The sequence below is a fragment of the Micropterus salmoides genome, unplaced genomic scaffold (genome assembly GCF_014851395.1).
Source record: "Micropterus salmoides isolate LMB-PRFRI ecotype aquatic unplaced genomic scaffold, ASM1485139v1 Ms_hic_scaffold_13, whole genome shotgun sequence".
NCBI lineage: Eukaryota > Metazoa > Chordata > Actinopteri > Centrarchiformes > Centrarchidae > Micropterus > Micropterus salmoides.
In genome coordinates, this window is record NW_024040374.1 from 22,786,186 (window position 1) to 22,813,729 (window position 27,544).

The 27,544-nt window shown below is 39.8% G+C and overlaps 2 protein-coding genes across 3 annotated transcripts; one reads left to right on the forward strand and one right to left on the reverse strand.

Moving 5' to 3' along the window:
* Positions 1 to 1,881: 1,881 nt before the first annotated feature.
* LOC119900928 (MAU2 chromatid cohesion factor homolog) lies at positions 1,882 to 13,841 on the reverse strand. 2 transcript variants are annotated; one of them, XM_038716252.1, is made up of 18 exons: positions 13,577 to 13,841; positions 13,182 to 13,265; positions 12,880 to 12,975; positions 12,519 to 12,613; positions 12,148 to 12,175; positions 11,811 to 11,966; positions 10,361 to 10,507; positions 9,184 to 9,274; positions 8,948 to 9,051; positions 8,706 to 8,783; positions 8,517 to 8,582; positions 6,982 to 7,107; positions 6,453 to 6,502; positions 6,267 to 6,344; positions 6,017 to 6,128; positions 3,640 to 3,730; positions 3,301 to 3,428; positions 1,882 to 3,130 (listed from the first exon to the last, which is right to left on the reverse strand). In XM_038716252.1, the coding sequence occupies exons 1-18, from the start codon at positions 13,808 to 13,810 to the stop codon at positions 3,056 to 3,058; spliced, it is 1,839 nt and encodes a 612-aa protein (XP_038572180.1). In that variant the 5' UTR covers positions 13,811 to 13,841; the 3' UTR covers positions 1,882 to 3,055. The 2 variants fall into 2 exon arrangements, with proteins under 2 accessions (XP_038572180.1, XP_038572181.1); XM_038716253.1 differs by having other exon boundaries at positions 6,982 to 7,065; positions 13,577 to 13,840.
* Positions 13,842 to 14,958: 1,117 nt separating this feature from the next.
* Positions 14,959 to 20,991, forward strand: LOC119900929 (mitochondrial coenzyme A transporter SLC25A42-like). Its single transcript, XM_038716254.1, has 8 exons — positions 14,959 to 15,293; positions 15,710 to 15,858; positions 17,677 to 17,788; positions 18,055 to 18,080; positions 18,350 to 18,516; positions 19,069 to 19,185; positions 19,399 to 19,550; positions 19,688 to 20,991. Exons 2-8 carry the CDS (start codon positions 15,772 to 15,774, stop codon positions 20,011 to 20,013), a joined length of 987 nt encoding a protein of 328 aa, XP_038572182.1. The 5' UTR covers positions 14,959 to 15,293; positions 15,710 to 15,771; the 3' UTR covers positions 20,014 to 20,991.
* Positions 20,992 to 27,544: the final 6,553 nt, after the last annotated feature.

Here is a 27,544-nt window from a genome sequence, read left to right on the forward strand (position 1 = left end):
ATGTATCCATCTCTTTCATTTTAGACGTTTTATTTTCTGTTATCACGTAGTTAGTCACGTGTGTCCCTACATTTGGTGCTATACAGTCCATATGATCCTTGTTTTACAACCTTTGTTTTTATGGGGAGAAAAAATACCATCAGGTTTATGCTGAATCTGAATACTGTATATGAGTGTCTGGGGTTTTCAATGACAACATAACAGAAAGAGTAAATAAAAAGATTTTTGTTAATTAATCATACTTAACATAAAGTATAACCAGATATCAATTGAATGTAAATGAGTCTATTAAACATTATATTGCTTGACTTAGTACATTTGTTTATGTTGGATATTTAACAGTTTAATAATTCTGCATTAAATGGGACGGCAGTTGAGGTAGAACACAACTATTGCTTGCAGAGTAGACATTAGAGTGGATCGAGTCTGCTGCTACTCCCTGTTCTTCTTGTGACCACACAGGACCCTGTAACAGCTCAAAGATCATCGGAGAAAGGGTTCTAAACTTTTGCTAAACTAGCACCTGCACACCTTCCCAAGAGCATCTGTGCATTTCTGAGGTACACAGTTGTACCTGGTCAGCGTGCCCCTGAAGTTTACCCATAAACACAAGCGCATAGCTGGACAACACAACTCGTGTAACCACATTGAGCCACAGCTTGTGATTTGGTGCTGGTGTGGGAATTCCTGCAGTTATGCTCACTGAGAGCCCCCCCGTGTTTCCTGGCTAACTGCATATCTGTTCAGAATGCCTTGTCAATAATCACCCCTGAATCTCAATTTACCACCTGCAGACAGACAGCCTTGTAGAGGTTCAAGCCAAGGAAATAATGGTGCAGACTATCAGGGTATCCATAGCTACAACGTGGTGAAAGTGTTCTCGGGTTTATCCTTATTCAAGCTGCTCTATGTTGCAAAGGAAGCTTGGGAGCAGCAGCTCTATTCTCATGTCTCACCTCTCCACACTAATCATTTAACAAGTGCAGGAATGGAGGTGGACACAAAAGTCCATGCCACTGGGATAGCTGAACACTTGCAAGCACAAAGTCCAGGTTTCACTTTATATCTGTGCAGTGTTTTAGTGCTTAGTTTACTGTTCCACACACAAATACCTTGTTAAATGCACTTCTGCATGCTTTTGTTGCGATAATGAAGCAACCCTGCTCACTGTCTTGTCCTATATGACAAAGGTTTGTGGAATAGTTCTTTGATTGAGAGAGAGAGTGAATCGAGAATTAGTCACAAGACAATGAAAGAGAACTACACTATTGTGAGCTAAATTGTCAAATCTTTTAAAAACAGAAACGAATGACATTAAAAATTATTTTTTCCAAAGCATCAGTTGATTGATTTGATTAACCAGAAAACAGCATGTGATTGTTTAGGCGGTACATTTTAGCCACGTAGATGTTTACATAGTGGTGGCTTTAAAATATATTTTCTTCTAGAAAGAAATTCTGGCTTTTGTTTAGCGTAAAAGTACACAATGGAACTATATTACAATATTTTGTCCTAAAATTGAGATCTGTGCATATTTTGTCTATAAGAAAAGCCTTAAAATGTACAATTACATGCACGTAAACTCTTACACCACCTAAAGGCAACTTAAAAAAATATGCTCATCACTAACTCACACTTTTACTACTGTAGCAGTTAAATTAGCCAAGTACTGTGCGTCATACAGCTGCCCATATTCACTCAGTTTCCTTCCTATTGTTTTGCTACCACTTCAGCAGCGGCCCAGTTTGGCTCCACTAAACATGATTATTATGCGATCAGGTGCCCAATGCACCCACGCATTGAACCAGCTCTAAAAACAAGCATGAAACACTCAATCCATTAGAATAATGTCTATAAACAGAAGTGTGAATGAGTAAATTATTAAATTTCAATCATATTTTTATTGGAAAATTATTGAAAACAATGTAAGCATTAAAAACATAGGCATTGGATAGAATATGGCTAGTACTCAAGCTTAAACTGTGTCCTTACAGAGTGCCTTAAATACCAAGCATTGAGATTTCTACAGAGGATAGCTAAAAATACATATCACACTTTACTAAATTGACTTTATAAAATGTCACTGTACAATAAAAGGTTCAACAAGTTGCAGATCTATACAAACATACTGTAAAGAAACCATTTAGTAGAACTATCAAGACAAAAAAAACAAAAAAAATAACACTTTTTTGAATATCTGAACGTAAGCTCCAAAAGTCTAAACATGATCTGAAAAAATTAATATCAACAGGGAATTTTTATATTATGTGTTGTTGATATAAAATGCAGAAGTTTTTAAATGTTGCTCATTAACAGAGGCATATTCTGGTCCAAAGAGGAACTGCATACAGTGGATTTTGCACTGCCCCGATTTAATGCCAAATTATGAAACTTCTCAACTGATTACTTTGTGAAAATATATTACAAGATGTTTATTTTCTTCTATTATGGATTTTGTGCAAAAAAATGATCTACCAAGAATGTTTTTATTAGCAATGCAAGTCAGAAACTATTATACAGGAAGTTTACATCAGTAACTTCCATGCATGAAAAAAAACAAAAAAAAACAGGATCCATACAAAAAAGGCAAAATGTAAAATATTTACCAACAGGTACAAAAATATCAACATGAATAAATTAATTTCCCCTACATTTCTTTACTGCCTTCCTATCTACCCCCTGGTTTTTCCAACAAATGGAAAAGAAACCTGGCAAACGTACAGAAGGCTTCTCTATATCTGAGGTAAAGAAGCCCTTTTATACGTCGCTATGTGTCCTTCACTACTCTAATCAACAGTCCAACCCTGCCCTTATGCGCTTATGAGAAATACATGTACAACAGTAGTTGTAATTGTTTTAAAACAATTAAAAGTGTGATAGCAGACAATCAGGAAGCAACCTTGAGAAGCTAATAAAGTGAAGGCCTGAACTCTAGTGTGACCTGTTAAAAATCTCTCAAATTTCAGCTACAGTAGTCTGACAGCAGGTTGTTAGGCATCAGTCTGTTGCTTGTGATATAGTACCAGCTACCGTCATATGCCAGACAGGTGGTTTCTCATAGCAGGCTTGCAAGGCTGGTTGTTGGGCCGTTCTGGGCTTGAATCTGGACAGGAGGGGGGCCATCAGTCCACTGAAAATCAGAGATAAACACTGTAATGTCAGCACTACAAAACGTAGAAACAGAAAATAGATACGCCACAGTGAACATGTGTAAATATGTAATTACAATATGGCATTAGAGTTAAAAGTGATACTGAAAAGCAATGATAAAACTGAACGACACTAATCTGTTTCACATACACTGATGAGGTTATGCTCAGGGAGGCTGCAGGCAGCGATGTGGTCCTGCAGCAGCTGCTGGGAGAAGTTCTGGTGCATCTGGGCTGCTTCATGGGCATCCATGGTGTTCCCAAGGGCCTTGTTCAAGTCTGCAAGCACAACACATGGTCAACATCTCCCTTCAAACACAGCTTGTTTCTTGAGAAAAGAGATTTTGTGCTTCAAATGTGATTCTCACAGCAAAAAGGTCTACAAAGCCTGTGCTTTGATTAAAAGTGTTAACAACGAACAAATCTAAGAACATAAACAATGTTGAGATGATGATGATGAGATGAGATATGGGGAAAGGCAATTACTTACCTTTCAACAGTGCTGAGGACCAGAGCTGAACAGACATGTCAGGGATCTTGCTGGCCAGCTGCATGGCAGGTACAACCATGTTGTTGCTTTCCTAAAGAGAAAAGGGCAACGTTTTATAAAACAGAATGGGTAGAAACTATCAGACGACGATCCTCAACCCGCTCTACCTTCTGAGCAGGAGGTAGAGGGTTGCCTGTTAATCAGAAGGTCAGCGGTCCAAACCCCGGCTCCTCCAGGCTGCATATCCAAGTGTGCTTGGGCAAGATACTGAACCCCAAATTGCCTCCAGTGGTTATTCCACCAGTGTGTGAATGTGTGTGACTGGTGAATGTGATTTAGCGTACAAGCGGTTTGAGTGGTTGAAAAGACTAGAAAGGCACTATACAAATACGGAGCATTAACATTTGCATTTATAAACACTGTAAGCATTAAAAAGGTTTTTGAAATATGTGCATACCAGAACATCCTACACAACAGGGGCCATTTTTGGATCATTTGTGGACACACGTTACCTCCCCAGTTAATAATTTGAGCACACAATATAATAAATAATTTCCACGTTATTTTGAACCCTGAAGTTACGTGATCTGTGTGAACAAATTAATTCATGCTTCAATTAGTTATTGAGGCAAAAGGAAGTGAAGTTTAGAGTTGTTGTGGCTACTCTGGTCAGCTAGGGAGGAGCAATAAAGACTGCTAGCAGCAGACTAAAAGCTATGTTTTGGTAAGGAGGTATTAAATTATTGATTCAATATTTTTAAAATATTCCTATAGACTCTCAGTGTTCCTCTGTCAGCTGATGTTAGACCTATATGTACGAACTTGTTCTTTTTGCTTTGTCATCTAACGTGAGCTCAAGAATGCAAGGGCCAGTTTACCTGCTGTGCATTTTGCTCTCCGAAACACCTAACAAGAATCACACGGGGTGTAAATGGTACCCACTAGCTTCCTTGCCTCAACCGTGATGTCTGGACAAGTCTTAATTTCTAGATGATTCAGCTCCCTGGAGTTGGCTTCATTTATTGCTGCCAGTCATTTTTTTCCCCTCCATTTGGTCATGCCACAACAACAACAAGACTAGAGCTCATCTGGCCTCAACCTACATAACAACCCAACAGACGCCTCAATCATATATGGTTAATTGTAGACGCTAACAAGGCAGAATATGAGGCCTGGATACGGAAACATCTTGTCAAGCAATTCAGATGGCAGGAGTAATTTTATTAATAATCTAATTTAATTAATTACAGAATATAATGCAGTGAGGATCTTATTCTGTGTTGCTTTCAGATCTGTTTCACCTATAGATCAACTTTTCTCATGTAATATCTTCCCTACTGAGGCAACACACATGCAGGCATGATTGAGTCTTCCCTCCTCTTTTGTCATATTCACAGGGAGAGAACGGAAAACCTGGCCAAAAAGAAACTGTGACAAAAAGTTGTTAAAGTTACTGACTGGTGAATGCCCGTTTTGGGGTCATTTTAGAATCAGTAGCTTGTTTTACGTTGTCTTACGTTAAATATATAAACAAGTTCAAATAAACCTCTCTCAAAGCACTGTCATTAACATTTCTTTTGCAAGTTATTTTTCAAAGATTTTTAACAAATGCTTTAAAAAGTGATGTCCCCAGTGTAAATGACACGTTTCATCCTGTTGACGTTAGACTACATTACATCCAGGTTGCTGCCACTGGTCTCCATAAATGAACAATTAGCTTAGCTAAAATTATGGGTTAATAAAATTGAGCTAAAATATAAAAATTGGAGACATTACTGTAGCAGACAAGACAGTTAACATTGTAAGCTAGTTTACTTCTGTCTTACATCAGGCTTGCTTTCCAACCAACAGCTCCTTCAGCAGTCTTTTACCGTCCTCACGTGTTCAGCTGTCAGACTCCGCAGTGTAGCGGACTAGAAAAAAGACCCACCTTCCGCTACCTCTGATTGGCTGTTTGGTTGAGGCATTAGGAGAGACTATTGGTTACGCAGAGCCAGTTGTAAAGTTGCAAAGCCCATGCTAGAGTGGACACGGTAGAAATAACTGGTATGCCCAAACTCCTCAAATATTTTCTCATCGGATCTGCACAAATCACGTAGGTGACTCATTTGGGTTTCAAAAAGGCGAAGTTCGCCGAAAGATGAAGAGTTTGCATGCCTGATATATGAAAGGGTTTTATTAATTAAGCCCGAGCTGCTCGTGGCACATCAAAGACCAATTACAACATTTTATTCTTATCCGAGTTCATAATAAAACAGATCAGATGAAATGTTCTGTTGTTGTTCAAACACCTGCTGTCCAACCCAATTTATAGCCCAAATAATGTATTGATAATGTAAGGATTTTGCGTAAACATTAGGCACATTTGTCATCTTACTCTGTGGTTGCCCAGTACATAGAAGATGTGGCCTAGCAGAACCAGGGAGCAGGCAGTCAGTCTGTTCAGATCCTCAGCATTAGACATCTTCAAGGTTTCTCTTAGGAAACGTCTGCAACACAACAATAAATACACACATTACATACATTATCAGATAGATATATATCTATAGATATAGAGAGAGATATAGGCCAGGGTGGATCTGTGGGAGTGTTTGAATGAAACTATTTAATTATTGAATTTGTCATACTTGGCCTCGTTGTAGCGTCCTTGAAAGAAGGACAGGAGTCCCCTGATGTAGAAGGCTGCAGCACGGAGGCAATGGGAGCTGAATCAAATACAAAAACAGTGGTTGTATATTTAATCATCTTAACCAGCTTTAAATGCACTGCTTTGAGGTACTGTCCTGTGTTTATACACAAAGAAAAAATCTTACCTTACTGGGAAGTTATGATCTGGGTTTATTCTCTCTAGGAGGCTGTACAGCTGAAGAAAAGATTTTAAAAAGCAAGTTTAAAAGTGCACCTGTTAGTTATTATTAAAAGGCTTGTCTCTACTCATGTTTCCTTCATTTAAAGAAAAAAAGAGTGTACTTTTATCTGAGACAACTTCAATCCACCAACTGTGTTCTTAGAAAAAGAGGATACAGATTACTTAAATTTGGTTATCAAAGTACTGTCCTGAGTGCGACATTTTATGGTTGAAAACGTAACTCGTCACTGCTCTCTAGTGGACAAACTATGTAATGGCAACACTGTTTCTAAACAACAAACAGCATTTTCGGCTTTTCTTGCTGCAACTTCTTGTGATTGTGTGACAAACATACATGCCAATACAACATATCTGTGATAAGCCATTGGCAATGCTGATGTACTGATCAGACTTTACGAAGTTGCACTTTCATCAGTGCCACTGTATCGAACTGTTGTGATTTCCAAACGTGACTCGTTTATTACTTCACTAACCTCCTGGTGTCGGTTTCCTTCTCTTATATAGACACTGGCCAAGTTGGTCACAATGTATGTCCACAGTTCTTGGTGTGTGGTGAGCTGAAACGATACCGACATGTTTGAGACAAGAGGAGAGAGCAGCTGCAGCATGGAGTAGAAGAAGAGAAAAGAGTAAAAGAGAGGAGAAGAGGAGAAGATATTGGTGACAGTTAGGGGTGCAACGAATAATCAACGTAGTCAACAAAAAAAAGGGATGTAGGTTAGTTGCCAACAAACTGAGTTATCAATTAGTTCATGGTATTAACACTTTCATGACCTAAAACCTTTAAAGTGTGAGATCGTTTATCTCTTCACTCAGCCAAAAAGGTTGTGAACTGCAGCATTTGCAAAGCTGACCTTTCCTGGCATGGGAGCACACCAGTTATGCTGGAGCATCTGAAGAGGAGGCACGTTGGCTCTCTGGATGATGAAGACTCATCTTGGTAAGCTAGTTAGCAAGCTAGCTAGCTTAATGTTAAAAGCCATGTTACTTCACGTTATGAGCTGTAATGGTCTTCTATACATTTTGTCTTGGTCGATAACTTCTAATGGCGATGAGAGTAGCAAGTAATTATTATACACCGAATTCCTGTTCACATTCCAAATGTGCCCTGACTTAACAGTCATGAACGGCGCATCGTTCTTCGCAATATTTACAGCTGAGGAATGTGTTACTGCCCAGTGCACACGTTTAGATTACACCAGAGAATTTAATACTGAATTGCCAACAATTCTCCTGTCTATGTGTGGGTTTGATTTGGTTTGAACATGACTTGGAAAAATGTGACGTTAAAATGTACATTATCCAATTAACAATCCGATCTTGCCTTGTGTTTACACCTAGTATTTTTAATTCTTTCTTGTTATCCTCACTGAGATCAGATCTCTGTCCTCCAAACCTGCAAGTGAGTAATTTGAGGTGGCGGCTAATTCGCCCCAGACAAAAAAAAAAAAAAAAGAAAAAAAAAAAGGGGAAACTTTCTAAACTTTGTGAAACGCCGTCTACAACAAATTTGTTCTCTCTTGTAAATTTGGCAAATTCAATACCTTAAGTTAGTCCTTTCCTAAATATTGTGTTAGTGCTGCAGTACCGGCGTGTCAGCTACTCTGTCAATAGATGAATTAAATGACTTGTTAACAGCAGATGAGCTGCACAACGCACACCGTTGACCTGTTTGGTCCTAGACATGACTTGATTTCAGAGAAACATTCTGTTGCTGCAGCAGAAACGTTCATTAAAAGATGTTTTTTTGAATGCAGTATTCATTATTATCATTATTGTCTTAATTGTCTTTGTCGTCTTGTTAATTAGCACATGCCTTAAACAACCTCAAGCTAAATTTAAAAGCTGATAGCTAAATAAGAGGCATTGAGTAATTCTGACATTCATAATCTGAATAGTCGATTATTCATTTCAATAATAAATAGCTTATTCGACTTTCAAAATAGTCGTTAGTTGCAGCCCTAGTGACAGAATCTGGCGAGAGGCAGCAAAAGTACCATGTACTCACCCGCAAGGCTGTGGTAAACTGTGCCTCTGCGTTATCCATACAGTTCACCGAGATGCAGTACAGACCCTGGGATAGGAAAAGACAAAGAGGAATAGAGTGTGTAAGTGTGATTGAGAGTGTTATTGCAGGCACACACACAGTTGTACACACAACAACTGTTAAAAAAGGGTTTAGGTTGAAAATACTCACTAATAGCGTGTGAAGCTGAGCAGCGTGGTTGGTGAACAGCCGGGGGGATTGTTGGCACAGCTGACACACCTGTGAGATCTGAATGGACAAGACAGGAGAGTCAGTGTTCACTTCCACAAGGTCGGTCAAGAATGCAAATTCATTTCTGTGACATGCTACAAAATAGATCTCTCAAGGCTGCCGGACTTTGCTGGTCATGCAACAAAGATCAAGAAACGACCATGGATACAGAAACAATTTACCTCTTGTAATGCAGTGGCCTTGTGGCCCGTGACAAGCCTACACATGATGATGTGCTCAAGCAGAATGACTTGAAAGGTGGAGAGGATTGGGCTGCAGTCCAACACTGGAACATGAAGATAAATATTAAAAAGCGTACACAAACAGGTGGTGCAAAATACAGTACGAAAAGTACAATTCCACGGCATTATGAAATTATTTTCTTTGGAAAGGCGCAGGAACACATTGGGTAACTCACTTTTTAGTTTCTCTAGTTGCATAAGAGCCTTGTCTGTGTACTTCTGGGCTTTCTCCAAATAGCCTGCTTGCATGGAGTGCATGACTGTAACCTGCAAAATGAGTCCCAATAATGTACATGTTAAATGATTAGAAATAGTTCCACATTAACCAAATCTCTGCAACACTGCAGTTGTGTCAAGCCATCCATGGGGATAATACAAATAGCCTCACCAACTGCGTTAACTTTTAATATCCATTTAGGCTGAAATGATTTATGGATTGCTTAAAGGCTTCGACACAAATTCTTTGCATCAATGCTTCGTTTAGTCCATGTAACGATATTGCGCACGGTTTCGCATGGACAATTATTACTGTCGCACATCGCGCTAACGCTGTGATGAAGTAAACATGACGAAGAACAAAGTGTCCAAAGTAAGGGATTATTTCAAGCTAAAAGAAAAGAACAACTCTGTAATTTTACAGTCTGTCCACAGTAAAAGAAAACTAATGTCACCTACCGCAACAGCACGACAGAAATGCTTCAGTATCTGCTCAGAAAGCACCCGGTCTATCATCAAGTCCACGGAGCGGACCACAAACAAGGTAGCAGTAACTTTAGCATTTAACTTAAAGCCATGATTGATTGTTGAGTTGAAGGCTAGCAAAAGTAAGCTACAATTCTCAGCTGTAAATATATACACATGCGTTTGCTGTTATTGTTCTCCGCCTGGTTGGGCCGTGAGTTTGTGTTGCAACGTCTCAGTCATGAGTTACACAGTTGATCCCGCGCTCGCCGCCAAGCAAAAGTGCTTCTTATACAATTACTCAATGAACTGATGAAATAATCTGTAGAATACTCGATTACTAAAATCAACTTAGCTGCAGCCCAAATATCTATTATTATTATTATTATTATTAGGTTGCATTTTCTGTGCAACCTAAATGGATAATAACCGCATGTTGACACTTCAGTCAGAAAGACTCTTTTCTTTGTGCCCTCTTCTTCTCCTTTCAAAATACATTTTGGTTCTGGTGTGGAAGGAAAGGTTGGTGTGATAACTTGGAGAAGCCAGTAGTTTGCTACTAATCTAAAAACATTTAGGAGTTTTGCCATCTAATCAGTGACAGCCCTGGTGTTTTTTTGGGAGAGTATTGAATTTAAGGTAAAAAAAGAGAGAAGCGAGAAGTGGTATTACCAAATACACAAGGACACACATGTGCTCCTTGGGCAGCCAGTGGAAGAGGTCAGCTGGGTTGCTGGGCAGAATCTCGTCATCGTGAAGCGTAGAAATGGTCTGGATGCACTGCTGAAGCTGCTTAAGACACGGCTTCACACTCTTCACCTGGGGACACATGGGCACGACATCGCACCTCAGTTTCAAGCAGTTTGAGACAACCCGACATCAAACTGGGTTTACCATCTCTAATCACTTTATGAAATTGTGAATGCATGTTGATGAACACTTTTCAGTGTTTCCCATTAATTAACAAGACCATGGCGGCCCACCATAGTCTAATTTGCTCCATTTTAAAATGAACTGAAAATATTTTTACTAATCTTATAATAACATTTCAGATCCTGTAACGTCATGTTTTGTGGGCACTGCTCCGCTCTGCTGTAAGCTCGCAGGCTCACACACTTTGGCATCCGATTCGAGACGACCACTTTTCTTTTGAGGTAACTACCGTAACGTTAACAGTCCGTTTCTGTCACTTGTTTGTGAGAAGGCGATTAAGCTAGCCACGCCTACATTTGGAGTGCACACGTATTAAAGCCTTCATGGTAAATCCACTATAACGGACCAGAGCAAGCTGACAGGCAGGTTAGCGACTTTATCCTGTCACTGATTGTCTCTCTCTACAAAGACAAGTGTCCTACCCGCTATTAAGTCTTCATGTTGCGCCATACAAGAACCACATACAACATTATTTATCAAGTTGGGTCGGGCTCTGGTCAGACTTAAATTCATCATCATTTATAGCTATACAATGGGTTTGTGATTAAATAGTTTATTAGAGCACAAAATTGTTTACAAGCGTACAAAGTTCTTCATGGATGCATCTTAATTTTGCCCAAATTAATGAATTTAACTTTACAATGGACAAAATTTTCTTCCGGGTGGGCATGCCTCCAGACCCCCGATGAGAGGGTCCGAGGCCCACCCACCACAGTCTCTTAAAATCCCGAGGGAAACACTGCTTTTCATGTGTGTTAATAAACACCGCAGTGTTTCCCATACATTAATTTATTTGTGGCGGATGGCCACATACTGATTTTCAATTTCATTTTTCTATTTAAAATGGGTAAAATTGTAATTCATTGTAGCACTGCAAGCAGCGCATATATCTGCTCAGCCCCTCCTCTCACTCGCTCACACACACACACACACACACACACACACACACACACACACACACTAGCCGCTTTCACACTGCAATATTTTCCAGAAGTGAGTAATGCACCTGTTCTGCTGGTGTTGTAGGCTATAACATGAAAGAGGCTATTGACATAGACCCGTCTGTGAATAGCCCCTCTTCTTCGTCCACTAAACATGAATCTAAACATGATCATGCGCTGGAAGAAGGATTGTGGCAATGAACAACTCTGTCTAGCTTTATCTAACCCTTCCAGACTGGTTTTCCTACCTGTCCAGCATCCAGGTAGTGTGTGACCTGTAGGACCAGGAAGAAGACCCTCAGGGACTCCTTCTGGATGGGGTTTCCCTGCCAGTTTTCCACAATAGTTCCGCACAGTGTGAGCAGGGGATGCACCTCCCCGAGCTTCCTCTCCATTAGCAGCAACTACAAGATTTAAAATAAAATAAAATGCATTAATATAGAATGTGATGTATTATTTGTTTCGTGATGTACACAAAAACATATAAAAAGGTGCAAGAGAAGTATAGACATAAATCACTGTTTATATCGCCACAGTGTAACAGCACAAACAGCATGACAAAGTGAAGCAGAATAGATGACTCACCATTCCTTTACTGAGGAGAAACAATGCCCTAAAAAGCAAAAATATCAAGTCAGCTTTTTTCACCACCAAGCTCTCACAATCAATCGTTATTTATAAACTGATGTTCCACTGTTGTATTGGTGGCAAGGGTGCACCAGTGCAATTTGTTCACTAAGATGAACATCTGAGAAACATTAATGTAATGGGAACATTCTGGTGTTTTGTCTTTAATTCACTACATATTGTGTGATTTGTTTGCACACACAATGAAAAGACAGTGCCAGGAAAACCCTCCATACAAACACGCAAACTGAAGAGTGGAGTGGAGTGTTTGGTCACTTAACACCAAAAGCCTTAAATATTCAGTCAACAGAGGAGTGAGTGACATATACCTGGTATATTCTGACCCAACCACTCGGGCATACTCAGCTCCAACCCCCAGCAGGTCACATGCTGACACCAAATCTTTTTCCAGAGTATGAAGTTGCTGATAGAGACAAGAACATTCCTGTCATCAGTGGAGACTCTTTTACTATTTGGACACAAAGTATGGCAAAATCTAACTGAAACATACGAAATGCAAGTGTGAGCAAACAGCACCCAGACAAACCACATGGATTGTATTAAGGCAGTTGTAAATTATTTCTCACTTCAACTTAAACACAGTTGGACCTGCACATAAACATGAGCTGAGTGGGTGAAACTGTGTCACCCATTCAGGGACATATTATTGCATACATATTTAATACATACCGCCAACTGGAACAACAATCTGCAGTGCCAGTATGGTGTTTGTTGTGAAATCTGGATAGCTTTGCGCAGTAGGGGCTTTGCAGAGTCCACCAAATTCTGAAAAAGTAGAGGGATCAATAGTCAATAATAAATAGCAATGTCAGCCCACCCTGCACGTACCACGGTGACATACACGACTGCAAATAACGTCTCCATTTCATTTGGTGGTAAGAAGTGATGAATGTAAGCCGCTAAGCTAATGTTACTTCTGTCTCACGAAAATAATGAACGTTACTTCAATTGTTACCCAAAAATTAGCTTACCTGTTGGCAGAAGAGTTCGGACAAAATGCTGGCAGCTTCAAATTTGACATCTTCAAACTGGGGGACTTGTTGAGATATAAACCACTGCAAAACAAAAGACACAAAATAGAAGCGTTGTCCTACTGTCGGTGTTTGCTATCTTTATGAACCAATAATAATCCCCATACAGCGGCTTATTTGGCTAACACCAGATAAAGAATGAAAACGGCCGACTCGGGACGAATATGTAACAAACCTCGAACATATCTAACACTTCTTGACGAAGTTAGGCTTCCGGAATTAAAAGCTATATAAAGATTTCCGCCGTTCTCTGTTTTCGCTGCCTGTGGCCTACATCCCTCCCCTTCTCCGCCGCATCCCCGTTGTTTCCTAACGTTACATCGAACGTCCCTCACCGCTTTCTCCAGGTGGCTGCGGGCCAGCTCGCTGTTCTTAGTGTGGTGGTAGAGAACCGAGCCCAGCTGAAGATGTGTTCGGGCCTCGATCCTCTGTGGGGGCTTAAACTGAAACACTGCCTGTAGACAATGCACGCAGAGACGGATTTTGGGCGGACTGGAGGTTCGGAAATGCTCCGCAAAGCCGAGAAGGGCGAGGTACCAGCGCTCGGGGGCCTCTACATTTGACGCCATTTTCCCCGACAACAACAAGTTTTTCAGCGCTATGGCCAGGCTCCCGGGATGCCAGGTTAGGTCATGGAGAACCCACAACCAAATCGTCCAAAGCCCCAGTCCATCGCTTTTGTTTGCTCTTCTTCTTTTTAGAAAACATTTAACCATGTATCACTAACAAAGACTAACATACGTTGTACCAGTTAGAATAATTTTACATTAAAAGTACATTTATTAAAAAATAAAGACAATGTATAAATTATATACTTTTCTCAAGGGCAGCAGCTATTTTATTGTGAGACATGTGTGCTTTGAAAAATTTCCATTTTGTGAGACATTATACTCTATGGCAGTATATTGCTGCAAAACCAGAAAAAGAAAAGTGGATCAGTATCATGTTATAACGTATAAATTTTACTATGTTTATCATGTCATAACAAGATACGTGCGTTATTATGATGTGCGAACGTATCACATCAATGATATACTATTTATCATGTTATAATGTGATATTTCATGTTATAACGTGATAACGTATTGTTATTCTAACATAAATGTTTCACATTATAATGTGATCACTTGTACTAACGGGGAGTTATTATGTCGTAATGTTGTGAAAATAGCTTGTTATAACGGGAAAAACATCTTGTTATAACTTGTTTTCATAATACTGTCAGTTTATTACGTTTCACTGAGAATTATAGAATTTTTCATTTCCTTGTATAATTGTCAGAATTAGGTTTTATATTCAAAACATCACTTCATTCAACATATATGCAGAGCTAATCAAATGGGGTACTATGGGTCACCCTTAATATCAACATCAAAAGTATTTCTTAAAGATAATGTAAAGTCAGTTATTTAACACTCCAAAAGGGATCGTTCTTGAAATTAATAATTATATTTGACCTAGGTATAAACTGATTAGTCGATTACTCTTGATATGCAGATCATGATAAATTAGTTTTACTTTTATTTCATGTAATTTGTAGTTGTTGTTTGTGTCAAAAATACTCTGTTCTGTCTGCCAAGTATTTAATCATTGCAACAGCACGAATGCAGTTTATGTAACACATCACTAAACCTGGCAACCCAATGTTGTACATAAACTCGCGAGATCTCATCCGAATGTTTGGACTCGCTCATGGGTAATGTAGTCCAAAATATTGGCATACGCTGTCCCAGTTTCTTTAAGACCTTGGAAAGCCCAAATAATCTCGTGCGTAGAACCAGGCAGTAGCAGAACTCCCCTGCAGCCGCCGCCTATAAATAGACAACCCTCTCTGCCGCAGCTTGACACCTGTCTTTTACGGTCATCTTCAGAAACGACAACAACGCGAAGAGACGTGCAGACAACCTGAAGCGTGTTGCAAGTTTTAAGATCGACAGACCAGCCTCCAGCGATCAAGCAAGGAATGTGTGCAAGAATCTGCAGGGCAGACTGGTGACTGATACAACACATCGAATATCTGTAAACGCAGGGTCCTTTTAAACACAAACGAAGGTAACAAAATGCAGCATTTATTCAGTGAACGTCTAGATGTAACTGCACTAACGATGCTTAGGCCTGTTTATTCATTCTTATACACAACTATAATTCGCAGTTTATTTATTTGAGGTGTGGTCATTAACTTATTGTCGGTACCGATTCGTTTTAGGACGTTGACAAGTGGTCCAGATCGATGATTGATACATAAAAACGGTGTTTGGTTTTGTGTGTAAAAGTAACGGTGGAACAGCAGATGAACGGCAGAGCTGTTGTAATGCAGCCCTGTTTACAAACCAGGCTGTTTGTGGACGTGCGTGCAATCACGGCCTCGCTTAATAATAAACACACTGAGGCAGTGCGACACGGCGGGCTGTTGTTTTGTGTCTTTTTTAGTTGCCCCTACATATTTTCTCATAAATATTCCTCTGCAGTGGGATTTCCTGAATGAGCGACTCGGGTGTCGGACAGCCTTGGTAGCCTGTGAAGGGCACACATGGCCCACACTGTGAGCAACCATCCGAGCCGTCTGCCAGTGGCCCAGACCACTGTGCTGGCTCTCCCATCGTCCAGCCAAGGAAAGGTGAGTGTTGTTTTTCTTATTACTTAGTCACATGTTCTGCTTGAGTAGAAATGATTAAATATTTCACTTGTTATTCTCTTGACACGTTAGAGCTACTGCACTCTGCACAACTGACTTGTACTTTTAGGCCGTGTGCATTTAAAAAAAAAAAAAACATAACTTCCTTTTTAAAAGCGCCATTTGTGAAATTGTTCCATTATCCCACTGTGATTTAATTATGATCAACCCTAATATAAACCGTACTGCGTGACTCTAAGGCATGGCTCAGTGTTATTATTGGGTAGTGGTGGTGGTTGTTGTTGTGACAAGAGCCGCTCTGGTAATATGCATACTTAGAAGGGGCATGCCTCTACTGGTACATTGCTGTTAATAGCAGGCAGGTGCCAGCTAATCTAAAGCTGGCCTTAGTTTACAAAGCAATACAGTAGGTTGTATTGAATAAGAGGAATCATGACAGATGTTCACTGTAGTATCACAGGTTTAGGGTGTGCCAGTAGACAAGACAATATTTAGAGAATCTTTCTTTTCTATAAAGCTGAGCTTATTCGAAGATATGATCAGTGTAACGTTACCAAATAATAGCTAATTTTGCTAACAATGTTTGCAGCAGAGGTGGAAAAGGTACGTAGATATTGTACTTACTTGTATAGTAGCAATACCACAGTGTAGATATACTCATGGTTATGCATTACAATACATAAGTACAGTGCTAATATTACATAATAAGTTATTTGTTGATGATATTTTGTAGTTTTAATCTGAACATGCAAAGTAACCACCACAGTTTGCAGCTATCCAATCAATGTAGGGGAATAAAAAAGATTTGTCTCTGAAATGTATGTAGTAGAAGTATAAAGTAGCGAAAATGGAAAAAACTCCAAATTTAGCTACTCTCCCCCACTGGTTGGCAGCAGTTGACCCCAGACAGTATAGCTAGGTAGGTAAGTTTATTGATATATATATATATATATGATGCTGTTGTATTTACAATACATAAAAAACCTAATTATACATGTAAATGAATTAAATGCAAAAATTGTATCTTCCCTACTCTGCTTCGAGTTGTGAAAAATGTTTGTTATTCGTGCCACTTGCTCGTCTTATCAGTGAGTGGGATTGTTTAGTGTGTTCAACTGTCCCTTCCAGCTGAATGAATGCTCATGTGAGATTGTGCACCGACACAAACACACACATGCACAAACAGCGCTGCTTCAGTGTCGTGCCAGTTGGTATTATCGCTTGTGATTCAGTTGAGTCACTCTGGCTCTAATCCATGTGCAGATTTTGTTTTTCTGTCACAGTAACTTTGCTGAGGGATAGATATGGGAGTTTATGTGTTACAGTATCTCACAAAAGTGAGTACACCCCTCACATTTCTGTAAATATTTGATAATCTTTTCACCTGACAACACTGAAGAAATTACACTTTGATACAATGTAAAGTAGTTGTGACATTTTCCCTTAGGGGTGTCCTCACTTTTGTTGCCAGCAGTTTAGACATTAATAGCTGTGTGATGTGTTATTTTGAGGAGACAGCAAATTTACACTGTTATACAAGCTGTACACTCACTACTCTACATTGTAGCCAAGTGTCATTTCTTCAGTGTTGTCGCATGAAAAGATATAATTTAATATTTACAAAAATGTGAAGGGTGTACTCACTTTTAAAAATACTCTGTCAACACTTTTAAAAAGGAGCCAGCGTAAGGTCATACAGTTATCTGGAGTTAAGGGCCAGTGTTAGGGTTTTGTTATCAGTAACAGTTTATTGAGACAAGATGTTTCCTGAAGTAATGCAATGTCTGTGTTTCCAAACAGGACTTGAGACCCAGATGGACTGCGCTGGACTCCCTGCTGTGTGGGGCATTTGCTGGAGCCGTAGCCAAAACAGTCATTGCCCCTCTGGATCGGACCAAGATCATTTTCCAAGGCAAGAACAACACTCCACATAAACATTTCCAAAGACAGACTCTACAGACATACAATAGGCTACTCTGTATACGTATAGGTGCCTTAAATTCTGTTTATTTGTATTTCACACCACGGAAAATGCAACTACTGTTCTTGTGTATGTAACAGAGTTTTCACTGAATGTTGCAACTATTTTTAAGTGCTAATCCTCTTAGTAGATGTTCAGCCTACATGGGAGTGTAATTTTTAACCCTGAGGTTCACTGTGTCTCTTGTTGTTCTACAGTCTCCTCAAACAGATTCTCAGCTAAGGTGAGTTTGTGCTTGTCTTTTTAGTATTTTATACAGTTGATTTTAAAAATATATTTATCAATACTAAAAACAGCCTTAGTGGGAGCTCTGCAATGTATCTGGCAAATCTCTGCTGTAGTACTGTTTTTACAGCCACACTCACACACTTGCTCATTTAGTCCTAGAGACTACATGTGAATGTATACCTTGAACATATGAAGATTATTAGATATGGTAAATGGGAAGGACATCTTTCTCTTCTCCTGACCCAACATATAAATTACCCCCAGGAGGCCTTTAGGATCATCTACTGCACTTATATGAAGGATGGGCTGCTCAGTCTGTGGAGGGGGAACTCTGCCACCATGGTGAGGGTCATGCCCTATGCTGCCATCCAGTTCTGCTCACATGAACAGTACAAAAAACGACTGGGGGGCTACTACGGCTACCAGGGAAAGTGAGTAGACCGTTTGTCTTTCAGTAGAAATGTTTTTGTAAAGTTATTTTAAAATCAAACATCATGGAAACGTCAGCACAGCTCTGTGGATGGCAATGTCGGGTCAGTCGGTCCACCACTTTGGTCTAGTATGAAAGAATTTTAAAAAATGAATGTTATTGTACTTGAATCTTCTTAACAACCGTTGGTATAGATTGTTTTGAAATTTTTAACAGATATTCATGTTCCCCACAGGATGATTCCTAATAGCTTTAATCCCCTTACCTTTAATCTAGCGCCATCATGAGGTCAAACATATTTTTTCTTTCTTTTTATACCAAACACCTGCAAAACTAGTGACATTCCCATCAGCTGTACTTTGTTTTGTGCTAATCAGCAAGCTTACACGCTAAACTAAGATGGTGAACATGGCAGGCCTAAAAATTATACCGGTTAAATATCAAAATGCTACCTCTGTCATTGTGAGCATATTAGCATGCTGACTTTAGTCATGGTTTTTTAATGAAATGGTGTTCTCTAATACAGACTATTGTATTGGTTTTTTTTTTCCAGAGCTCTGCCTCCTTTCCCACGCTTCCTGGCTGGCTCACTGGCCGGCACCACTGCTGCTATGCTCACCTACCCTTTGGACATGGTGCGAGCCAGGATGGCAGTCACAGCCAAAGAAATGTGAGCACATATCCCCTGTTTGTTACATTCCCACAACATCTATACTACTGTGTACCTATGAGTCCCTCTCTGTGAACAGACTCATCCTTGTATGTGTAAATCCTATTATGGTCTTGCCATTACAGTGAAATGGACCGCTGCAGTTCACATCAATTACTAGATGTCATACGTACCACATATATTGGTTAATGATGACACTTTTCCTTCAAACAGGTACAGCAACATCATGCACGTCTTCGTGCGGATCTCCCAAGAGGAAGGTGTGAAGACGCTTTACAGAGGCTTCACCCCCACTATCCTGGGTGTCATCCCATATGCAGGGATCACATTTTTCACATATGAGACCCTGAAGAAGCTGCACACAGGTACTGATCATTAGTACTTTTTATTTTCTTTTTATGTCTGCATTCAGTTTACATTGTAAATATTCAGATCAATAAACAAATGTGTCATTCAGATGTTGGAACTTTTTTTGTTTATTTCTTTCTTTCACTTGTTCTAGAAAAAACTAAGCGGCCCCAACCGTACCCCTATGAGCGCCTGGCTTTTGGTGCCTGCGCAGGCCTGATTGGACAATCTGCCTCGTACCCTCTGGATGTGGTACGCCGGCGCATGCAGACAGCCGGCGTTACCGGCTCATCATACGGCACAATTCTGGGGACCATGCGTGAGATCGTAACACAGGAGGGAGTTATACATGGACTGTACAAAGGCCTGAGCATGAACTGGCTTAAAGGGCCCGTTGCTGTGGGAATTAGCTTCACCACATTTGACATCATGCACAGCCTTCTGCTCAAATTGCATCAGATGAGCTACTTCACCCACTGAATCAGTGGGGGGTGACCAAGGGACAGTGAAAAGCACAGATGAGACAGACACGAGGGAGGCGGGCAACTCTGTCATATGGCAATAATAAATCTCTTCATTCGGTCCCTTTCATTCATACAGGATGTCAGAGGATTGGATGAGTGGACAGGAGATCTGTTGTGCACAAAGAAATGGAGCCTCTAATACTTTGGTAAATGCTCAGTAAGGATTCACTCTGAAGCAGAGTGAGGAGACAACAATAAAGTGTCTTTAAATTGTTGCAAACATAACTTTGTTTTGATATAATGGCACCATCAAAGATGGCTGAAGTGATAAACATTAAATAAAGACTGTTTTGTTTTTGATAGATGGATATGGAGGACATTGTTTGTGTTGAGAGATAAAAGATTGCACTTATTTGACCTACAATGTTCTTTCAGCGTGATCCCATATCAACAGAGTTAATGAGTTTTATTGCTCATTAGAAACAAGGGAAATTTCATTTTAATTAAGTTGTTTTCTTTTTGATCATTTCAAATAGCCTGATTGTGCAGGGGTATGGGTTATAATGCAATATTTTTTTCTGTTTAAATCTTTAGTTTAGTGATGGTGCCATTGCAGATGGAATAGAAATTAACAGTGCGAATGATTGTACAGTACAAGGGTGATCAAGTCAGCAGGACGGCACAGTCTCACTCTCCATCCAGCACTGGGGTGTGATTCTTGTATTAATATATCTAATAAGTGGAGGCTAATCAAATACATGGTCAAATCTATTTTGGGCATATTAAGTTTTCATTGTTTTACTGTGCTTACCTTTTGTGGTGCAAATGCTGTCATTGCTTTAACTAAAATCTAAATATGCCATAGCACTTAAATTTGTCAAGTTTCTTGTGAATAAGGAGCAATTTCACTGCTAATGTGCATTTCAAAGATGTAAGTTTACGGTTGTTTCAAGTTATACTGACCATGCAATAAAGTGTCCATCTACAACCCTGAGCAATGAGTCTTTGTGTCCACTTGAGGGGGCCATGTGATAAGCAAAGCTAATCACACTATTGATGATGTTGAAGACCGGTCTTGAATTTGAAAAGGAAAGGTCTGGTTACAAAACACATAATTCGCCTCACACAGATCTTCAATTTTTAATGGTACGATCATAGACTTCTTTTCATTTTCGTTTTTGAAAAAGTGTGCTTGATTACATTACTACTGTATCAATGATGCATGTTTCAGTGTTTTGTAACAATTTCCCTCAGAAATGGAGGAGAATTTTAGTTTGATCTAAAATATAAAGTATGATATCCAACATTTATATAATAATGTAAAATTACAATAGTGTATCAATTTGATTAATCATATCTGGCCCACAGGAGTGTGAGAGACCACCCATCACTTCACTTTCAGTAGATGGCAGCATTGAGTGGCTGCTCTTCGCTGTGCATCCTGGACCATTATGGAGGTTAGTTAGGCTCTGATCACCTCATGGCCTGAACTTGACCTGCCCTCTGCTCACTGAGACAACTTGTATTGTTATTTTACTCTCCTGTGTTTTATTTTAATTCAAATATTCTGTGTAAAATGTCTCCTAATGGTGCAAATACTGCTTGTTGTTTGTCAATGTTATAAAGGAACATTTGGTAAAGAACAATTTGTGAATTCATACTACAAAACACTACAAAGGCTAATTAATAATAATAATTAATTAATTTATGTATTATTTTTCTCCGATTTACTTGTATACACAGATGTTCCGGTACCACAATTATTGTGATCATGGAACATTTAAAGAGAAATATAATAATTACATTTTTTAGGGAAATACAACTCATGCTCTTCTGTGAATATTATGATATCTTTGTAATATTTATTGACTATTTCAAAGCAGCCAATTAAAGAATACCTATTACACAGACACAAGTAGCAATAATCAATGAAAAAAATTAAAATGATTTTCAGAAACACATTTATTGAAAATCTAAATCACACATCAAACATTCAGGATTTAAATTAAAAAATGACTTCTCCACCATAAAATAGATTAAACAAGACAGAGGAAGACACACACATCAACCCAAATCCTTATATCAACGTTACTTATATATACTGTACAATTCTATTTAAAATGTTTAAAATATTTTTCCTTTTATCAGTGACATCCTCATTACTGTTTCAAATATATTAAAATAAACAAGATATTTGTGTAATGGTATGCTGCATTCAAAGGTAGTCATTTTTCCCATGCTCATCCTGTTTTGCTGCACTGGTTAGTGCGCATGAGCTGTGACTAAATCTGAATAGCAGGTGAGCGTGTGCCCGGTCCGTCGCATTGGTGATAGCATTGTTCACCACCTGAAACCGCTTCCTTTTCTTCACCAGCGGCTCAGTGTCGTCTCCTGAACTTCACGTCTGGATGGAGGGATCCTGCCCTCCTGCCATCTGTCCACCCTCCATCCCTCCATCTCTCATCCTTTCCTGCCTACATGACCTTGACTGTGAATTATGGGATATCCTGCCACCCCACAGTGTGCAGCCACCCAGCCTGGTATTGCAACAATTGAAACAATACCACTGGGTGGATAACATGGTCGGAGGGTGGGTGCCTGAGAGAAGCAGGAGGAGGAGGGGTGGAGAGATGCTTCTTGAAGGCGCCGTTGCCATAGGTAACCTGGATCTGTGCCAGGAGAGGGGAGTGAACCATTTGCATGTATTCAAATCTTGCATGAATAATTCACTTTGAAGCCCCTGCTGGAGCACTTGCAGACAATAGCTGTTCACACACATACAAATGCACAGTAAATGGGCGAAAATGCACACAAATACAGCCGTCCCGCACACATAAACCCAGTCTGATCCTGTGTGAGAAAGGTGAGGAGGTTATACTGGGAGGCACACAGGAAAAAAGCCTTTCTTAAAACTAAATCAGATTCGGATGCGGTGAGACAGTGGCTGCGGCTGTAATGTCATTTTGCACGTATTTTGGGGCTCTTTTTTAAAACATTCTGTTCTGTTTAGATGAGGCCCTTCCCACCCAAAACACAATAGATGCAGAACCAGGCACAGGTGCTGTTTGACTTTGAGCTTATAGTGTGGATGTCACACTACAGGAGGCTAAGGAGGGACTGTGTAGTAAACATATGCATACATGCACCTGTTCACACCCCTGTGGTGCCCTGCAAAAGCCACACTGGCTGCAATCCAGTTGCCGTCCCTTTGAAGGTCAGCTCAGTGTTAGCTTCTCAAGCACCTGGCATCTTTCATAAATTCACCGGCATTAAAACGCCTTGAGAGACATTTTATCCAACGTAAACGGGCCTATAAACGCATCCCCATAAACTTGCCTTAAAAAAGCCAAGAAATGTGTGAAAAAATACCTAATCACGCTGCAGCAACCATAAAACAGTTATAATCCCTCCATGGATGCATGCTGATATTTACAAGTGCTATAGGTACGTCGTCCTCTCCCACCGCCACCCCCAGAGCTCAGTCTTGTTAATTTTATAAGATCCAGCATATTGCCACTTATCGGCTGGCAGCGTTGTAAAAGCTCTGGGGTCAGTGCATTACTGAGCTGCTGGGCTCCACTCTTCCATTAGAGGGAGTGTTCAGGCTGCGTTGGCCTTCACTCAATCAAATACAGGCTCCAAACTGCGGCACCAAGTGCAGATGAGGGGGCACAAACACACACACACACACACACACACACACACACACGTTCACACATACACATATACAAATGGAGACTCCTTCAATCCCTGGTTGTGAAACTGTAGTACGCATAAATCTGAGCACATAAATCTAGGCATCTACACACACACACAAGCACACACTCTCTCACTCACACACAATATGTGCTTGTCCTCACTGATTCGAGCCCCTCGGGGGGTTAACGTATTCGTTTGCATGGAGTGTTTGCATTTAAAGAGAGTAAATGTATAGGTGTACGCGCTCGCACTGCAGCTGACATTTTCACCACTTGGCATTTGAGCAGATTCAACACTAAATGAGTTGTAGCTTCCCCTACGATCTCAGGATCAGGTGAAACAGATGAGAGGTGAGCAGTGGAGGCTAGCAGCAAGCAGAAATAAGAATCAGGGAATGATTTAATAGAGATGCAGAAATAGAAATCTAAATAGAACTTGTGTTTGTCTGGAACATGCAGCACTAAATTATTCCTCGCAATCAGTCTCGAAATGGGGTCAGTTTTATGCCACTGCCTGTCAAGGTAGTGTCAAGGTCACAGGAAGTTAAGATGAGTGTTAATGTGAACTGTGGTGCATTCCTCTCTCATAATTAGAACACTACAATTATGATGATGTAGTACGTATATGCACCTGGCTGCCTGTTGTCTGACTGCTGCTGAGATGCAGTGTTTTAATTCATCGCAGGGAGAGATGTTTATGTTTCCTTATATTTAAAACATCTAACATATAACCTCATGCAAGTCAGAGAGCATATTTTGTTTGTGATTGTCTTTTTATGGTTTTCCAAACGGATTTATTTCCATTGTTACACCTTGTAACTTCACATATTTGCAGGCGGAGCACATGCATACAAAGGAAGGGGCACCCTACCCAGGCCTCACAGAATGTGTGCCCATTTATAAACATGTATGTATTTCTTCTGCAAGAGTAAAGGCTGGGGGTGGGGGTTGGCGGGTGGGTGGACGGACGAAGGAGAAGGCTCTTACAGACTTTGCATGAGAATGGCCGGGGTCCTGTGAACCTTCTGCTCCCTGTGTCCACATTCAATGGCATCGCCGCAGTTATCATGACAAACTAGTCTCCAAGTTCTCGGACTTATTAAAGCAGCCCCCACCACTCCATTTGTCCCACCCAACGTCCTGACTCCACCATATCCCATTTTTGGCAAACCCTTTACCCTCAACTTGCTCCTCTGTGTGCACTGTGGGCTGAGCGTACAGATTTTATGAGGTGTCTGGGGGGCTACCAAGTTCAGGGGAGCCGGGGAGACAGACACACACACACACACACACACACACATAGATACACAGAGCTGTTGTTACAATTACAACAGCACAAGTTTTTATTTAAATATTTTTAACAAACAAAATCTGAACTGCACATAGTTTGTAAAGCAGTAGGTTTCATCCACAGTCTTTCTGCGTATTTTGTCCTTCAGTTTCTGCTTCCCTGCACTCTATCGCCGCATCAACACGATTTTTAAATTAAAACAAAAACACCTAATTTCCATTGTGTTCTGTTGTTTTACATACCACATGTTCTGTCTTATGTTCTCCTTCTAGGGAGGCACAGATATAATGTGTGTAATGTTTTGTTCAGGTGTAAGTGTAAAATAAACACGTACTATTAACACTGGACTGTTTTATGTGATTTGATGATACGTATGTTATGGTGGGTGTAATGGACCCTTATTAATGAGAGTTGTATATTATATTATTTTCTTGCGAATACACTCCACACAAATGTGCTCTTTCTGTGTTATGATGGACAATTAAGATACTATTCAATGAACCCAATTTGGAAAATTAAACCGTTCTGGGTTTTGAAGTATGTTACAGTATCATAACAAAAAGCCCCAGACTCATTTTTAATTTTAATATCTCAAAAGATGCAATATTATTCAACATCTATGGAAATAAAGCTAGCCTTTTTTTAATCTAGAAAGAAAAAAACTGATGAACCACTCTCACATAAAACCACCATAAAAATAAAGGACTGGTTATTATGGCTAATGTGAGTGCAATTTGAGCACAATAGTTTTTTACTCATCAGAACCAGTAACAGCATTTTATGTTGTGTTTATTAAACCACTTAATGTCCTCAGATGATTTGTTCCTTCTCCTCTTTCGTTGTTATTAATTAAATCTGTCTTCCTTTGTGCATCTTTCTGTGCTGTTTATGTAATTTGACTTGTGAGCAAATTTGGCCAATCAGAAAGTGTGTGTGTAAAAAAACAAATATATAACATTATATATATATATATATATATATATATATATATATATATATATATATATATAATGTTTATATATTGTTTTTATATATATATATATATATGCTAAAAAACCTGAAGGCCCACGTTTATTACAGCAGAAATATGAAGCTTTTTATTCTTTACATTGCATAAATAACATGATACAAATGTATTTAATGTAAACACTTTCATCATTTTAAATGGCAGCCTGTTTATTCCAACACGTTTAGCTTATCAAGGAAAAATCAAATCAAAACAAAGAAAGAATAAATTACATTTTCTCATTTCCATTGCTTTATTGTGACACCATAACTCCTTAATCATCCCAATTTATAGGAAGGAGTGTGTGTTAGTTTCTCTTATTTGTTTTTACTGCTAGTGAGCTTTGTGCATCTCTGTCCTGCTGTTAGAGGCCTTTTGTGTTGTTATAGGGCCAGGATGTTACAGACTCTCCATCCACAAACAAACAGCTGAGCAATTAAAAGACAATTAGTTGACCCCTGTGGGTTTGTTAAGGTCAATAATGAGCTGCTTTTACGGAGCTGTTACAAACCAGCGTAGTGGACCGGTTGGAAAGCGTTCTAATAAACTCTAAGGGGAAGTGTTTTTAATCTGTATGTTTGCAAGGTAAAAAGCTTTAAGTTTAATTCACAAAAACTTAAATATGATGTGTTTTATTTACTGTATTTCTTGGTTTACATGTACTGATGGTGCCATCAGTACATGTAGAATAGCAAATCCTGGGGAAATTAATGGACTATAATATATTTTGGAGTGAGCACAAGGGTGTTGTACGGCCATATTAAAAGAAAAGAATAAATATAGATCAGTTATGTGTGAATATGTAAAGTATATATAAGTATGTGGTAAAAAAAAAAAAAAGAAACAAGTAAATCTATCTTTCAACACAAGCTACATTTTTTTCACAGTCGCCTTCACATTTACAATTAGGAATGAGCAGGCCTCGCTGTCAGAGTTGTACACTGTATACAAACTGTGTGTGACATGATCCGTAACTCTATCTATAGGTGTTATGGTATCATTCCCACCATTAAAGAGGTTTTCCACCTTGCCAATGACCCCCGCCTCGCCTCACAGGACACAGAAAACGACCCAATGGCAATGTCTTTCACTGTATGGAGGCTACGCTGAAATGTGTGTGTGTGGGTTTGTGCGTGTGTGTGTGTGTGAGCATCTGGGTATGGAGGGTGGGTCACTCCGCACACAGGCTCCAGTGTCTTCAGAAAGCGTCCACCCCGTTGGGTTTAGGCCTTCTCCCTGGTGAGAGTGGGGGAATCTAGCATGGCCAGTAAGCATGTATATCAGGCCATCTCACGGCTGGCTGGACGCTCCCTGGGTGGCCCACCATGGTCAATACTGCACTGGTGACTGGACACACAGAATGGGATAATCTCCTACTTTCTTTCAGGGCCATGGTGCACAGGGGCACGCAAACATATACACACACACACACACACACACAGATCTCCTTTTATACTGGCCTGGCCATGGAGGCTTGCCTTGCCCTTATTTCAGGTCAGAACCAGTCAGGGGGAGGGCAAGGGCTGGGGGAACCCATAGCGAGCGAGGGGAC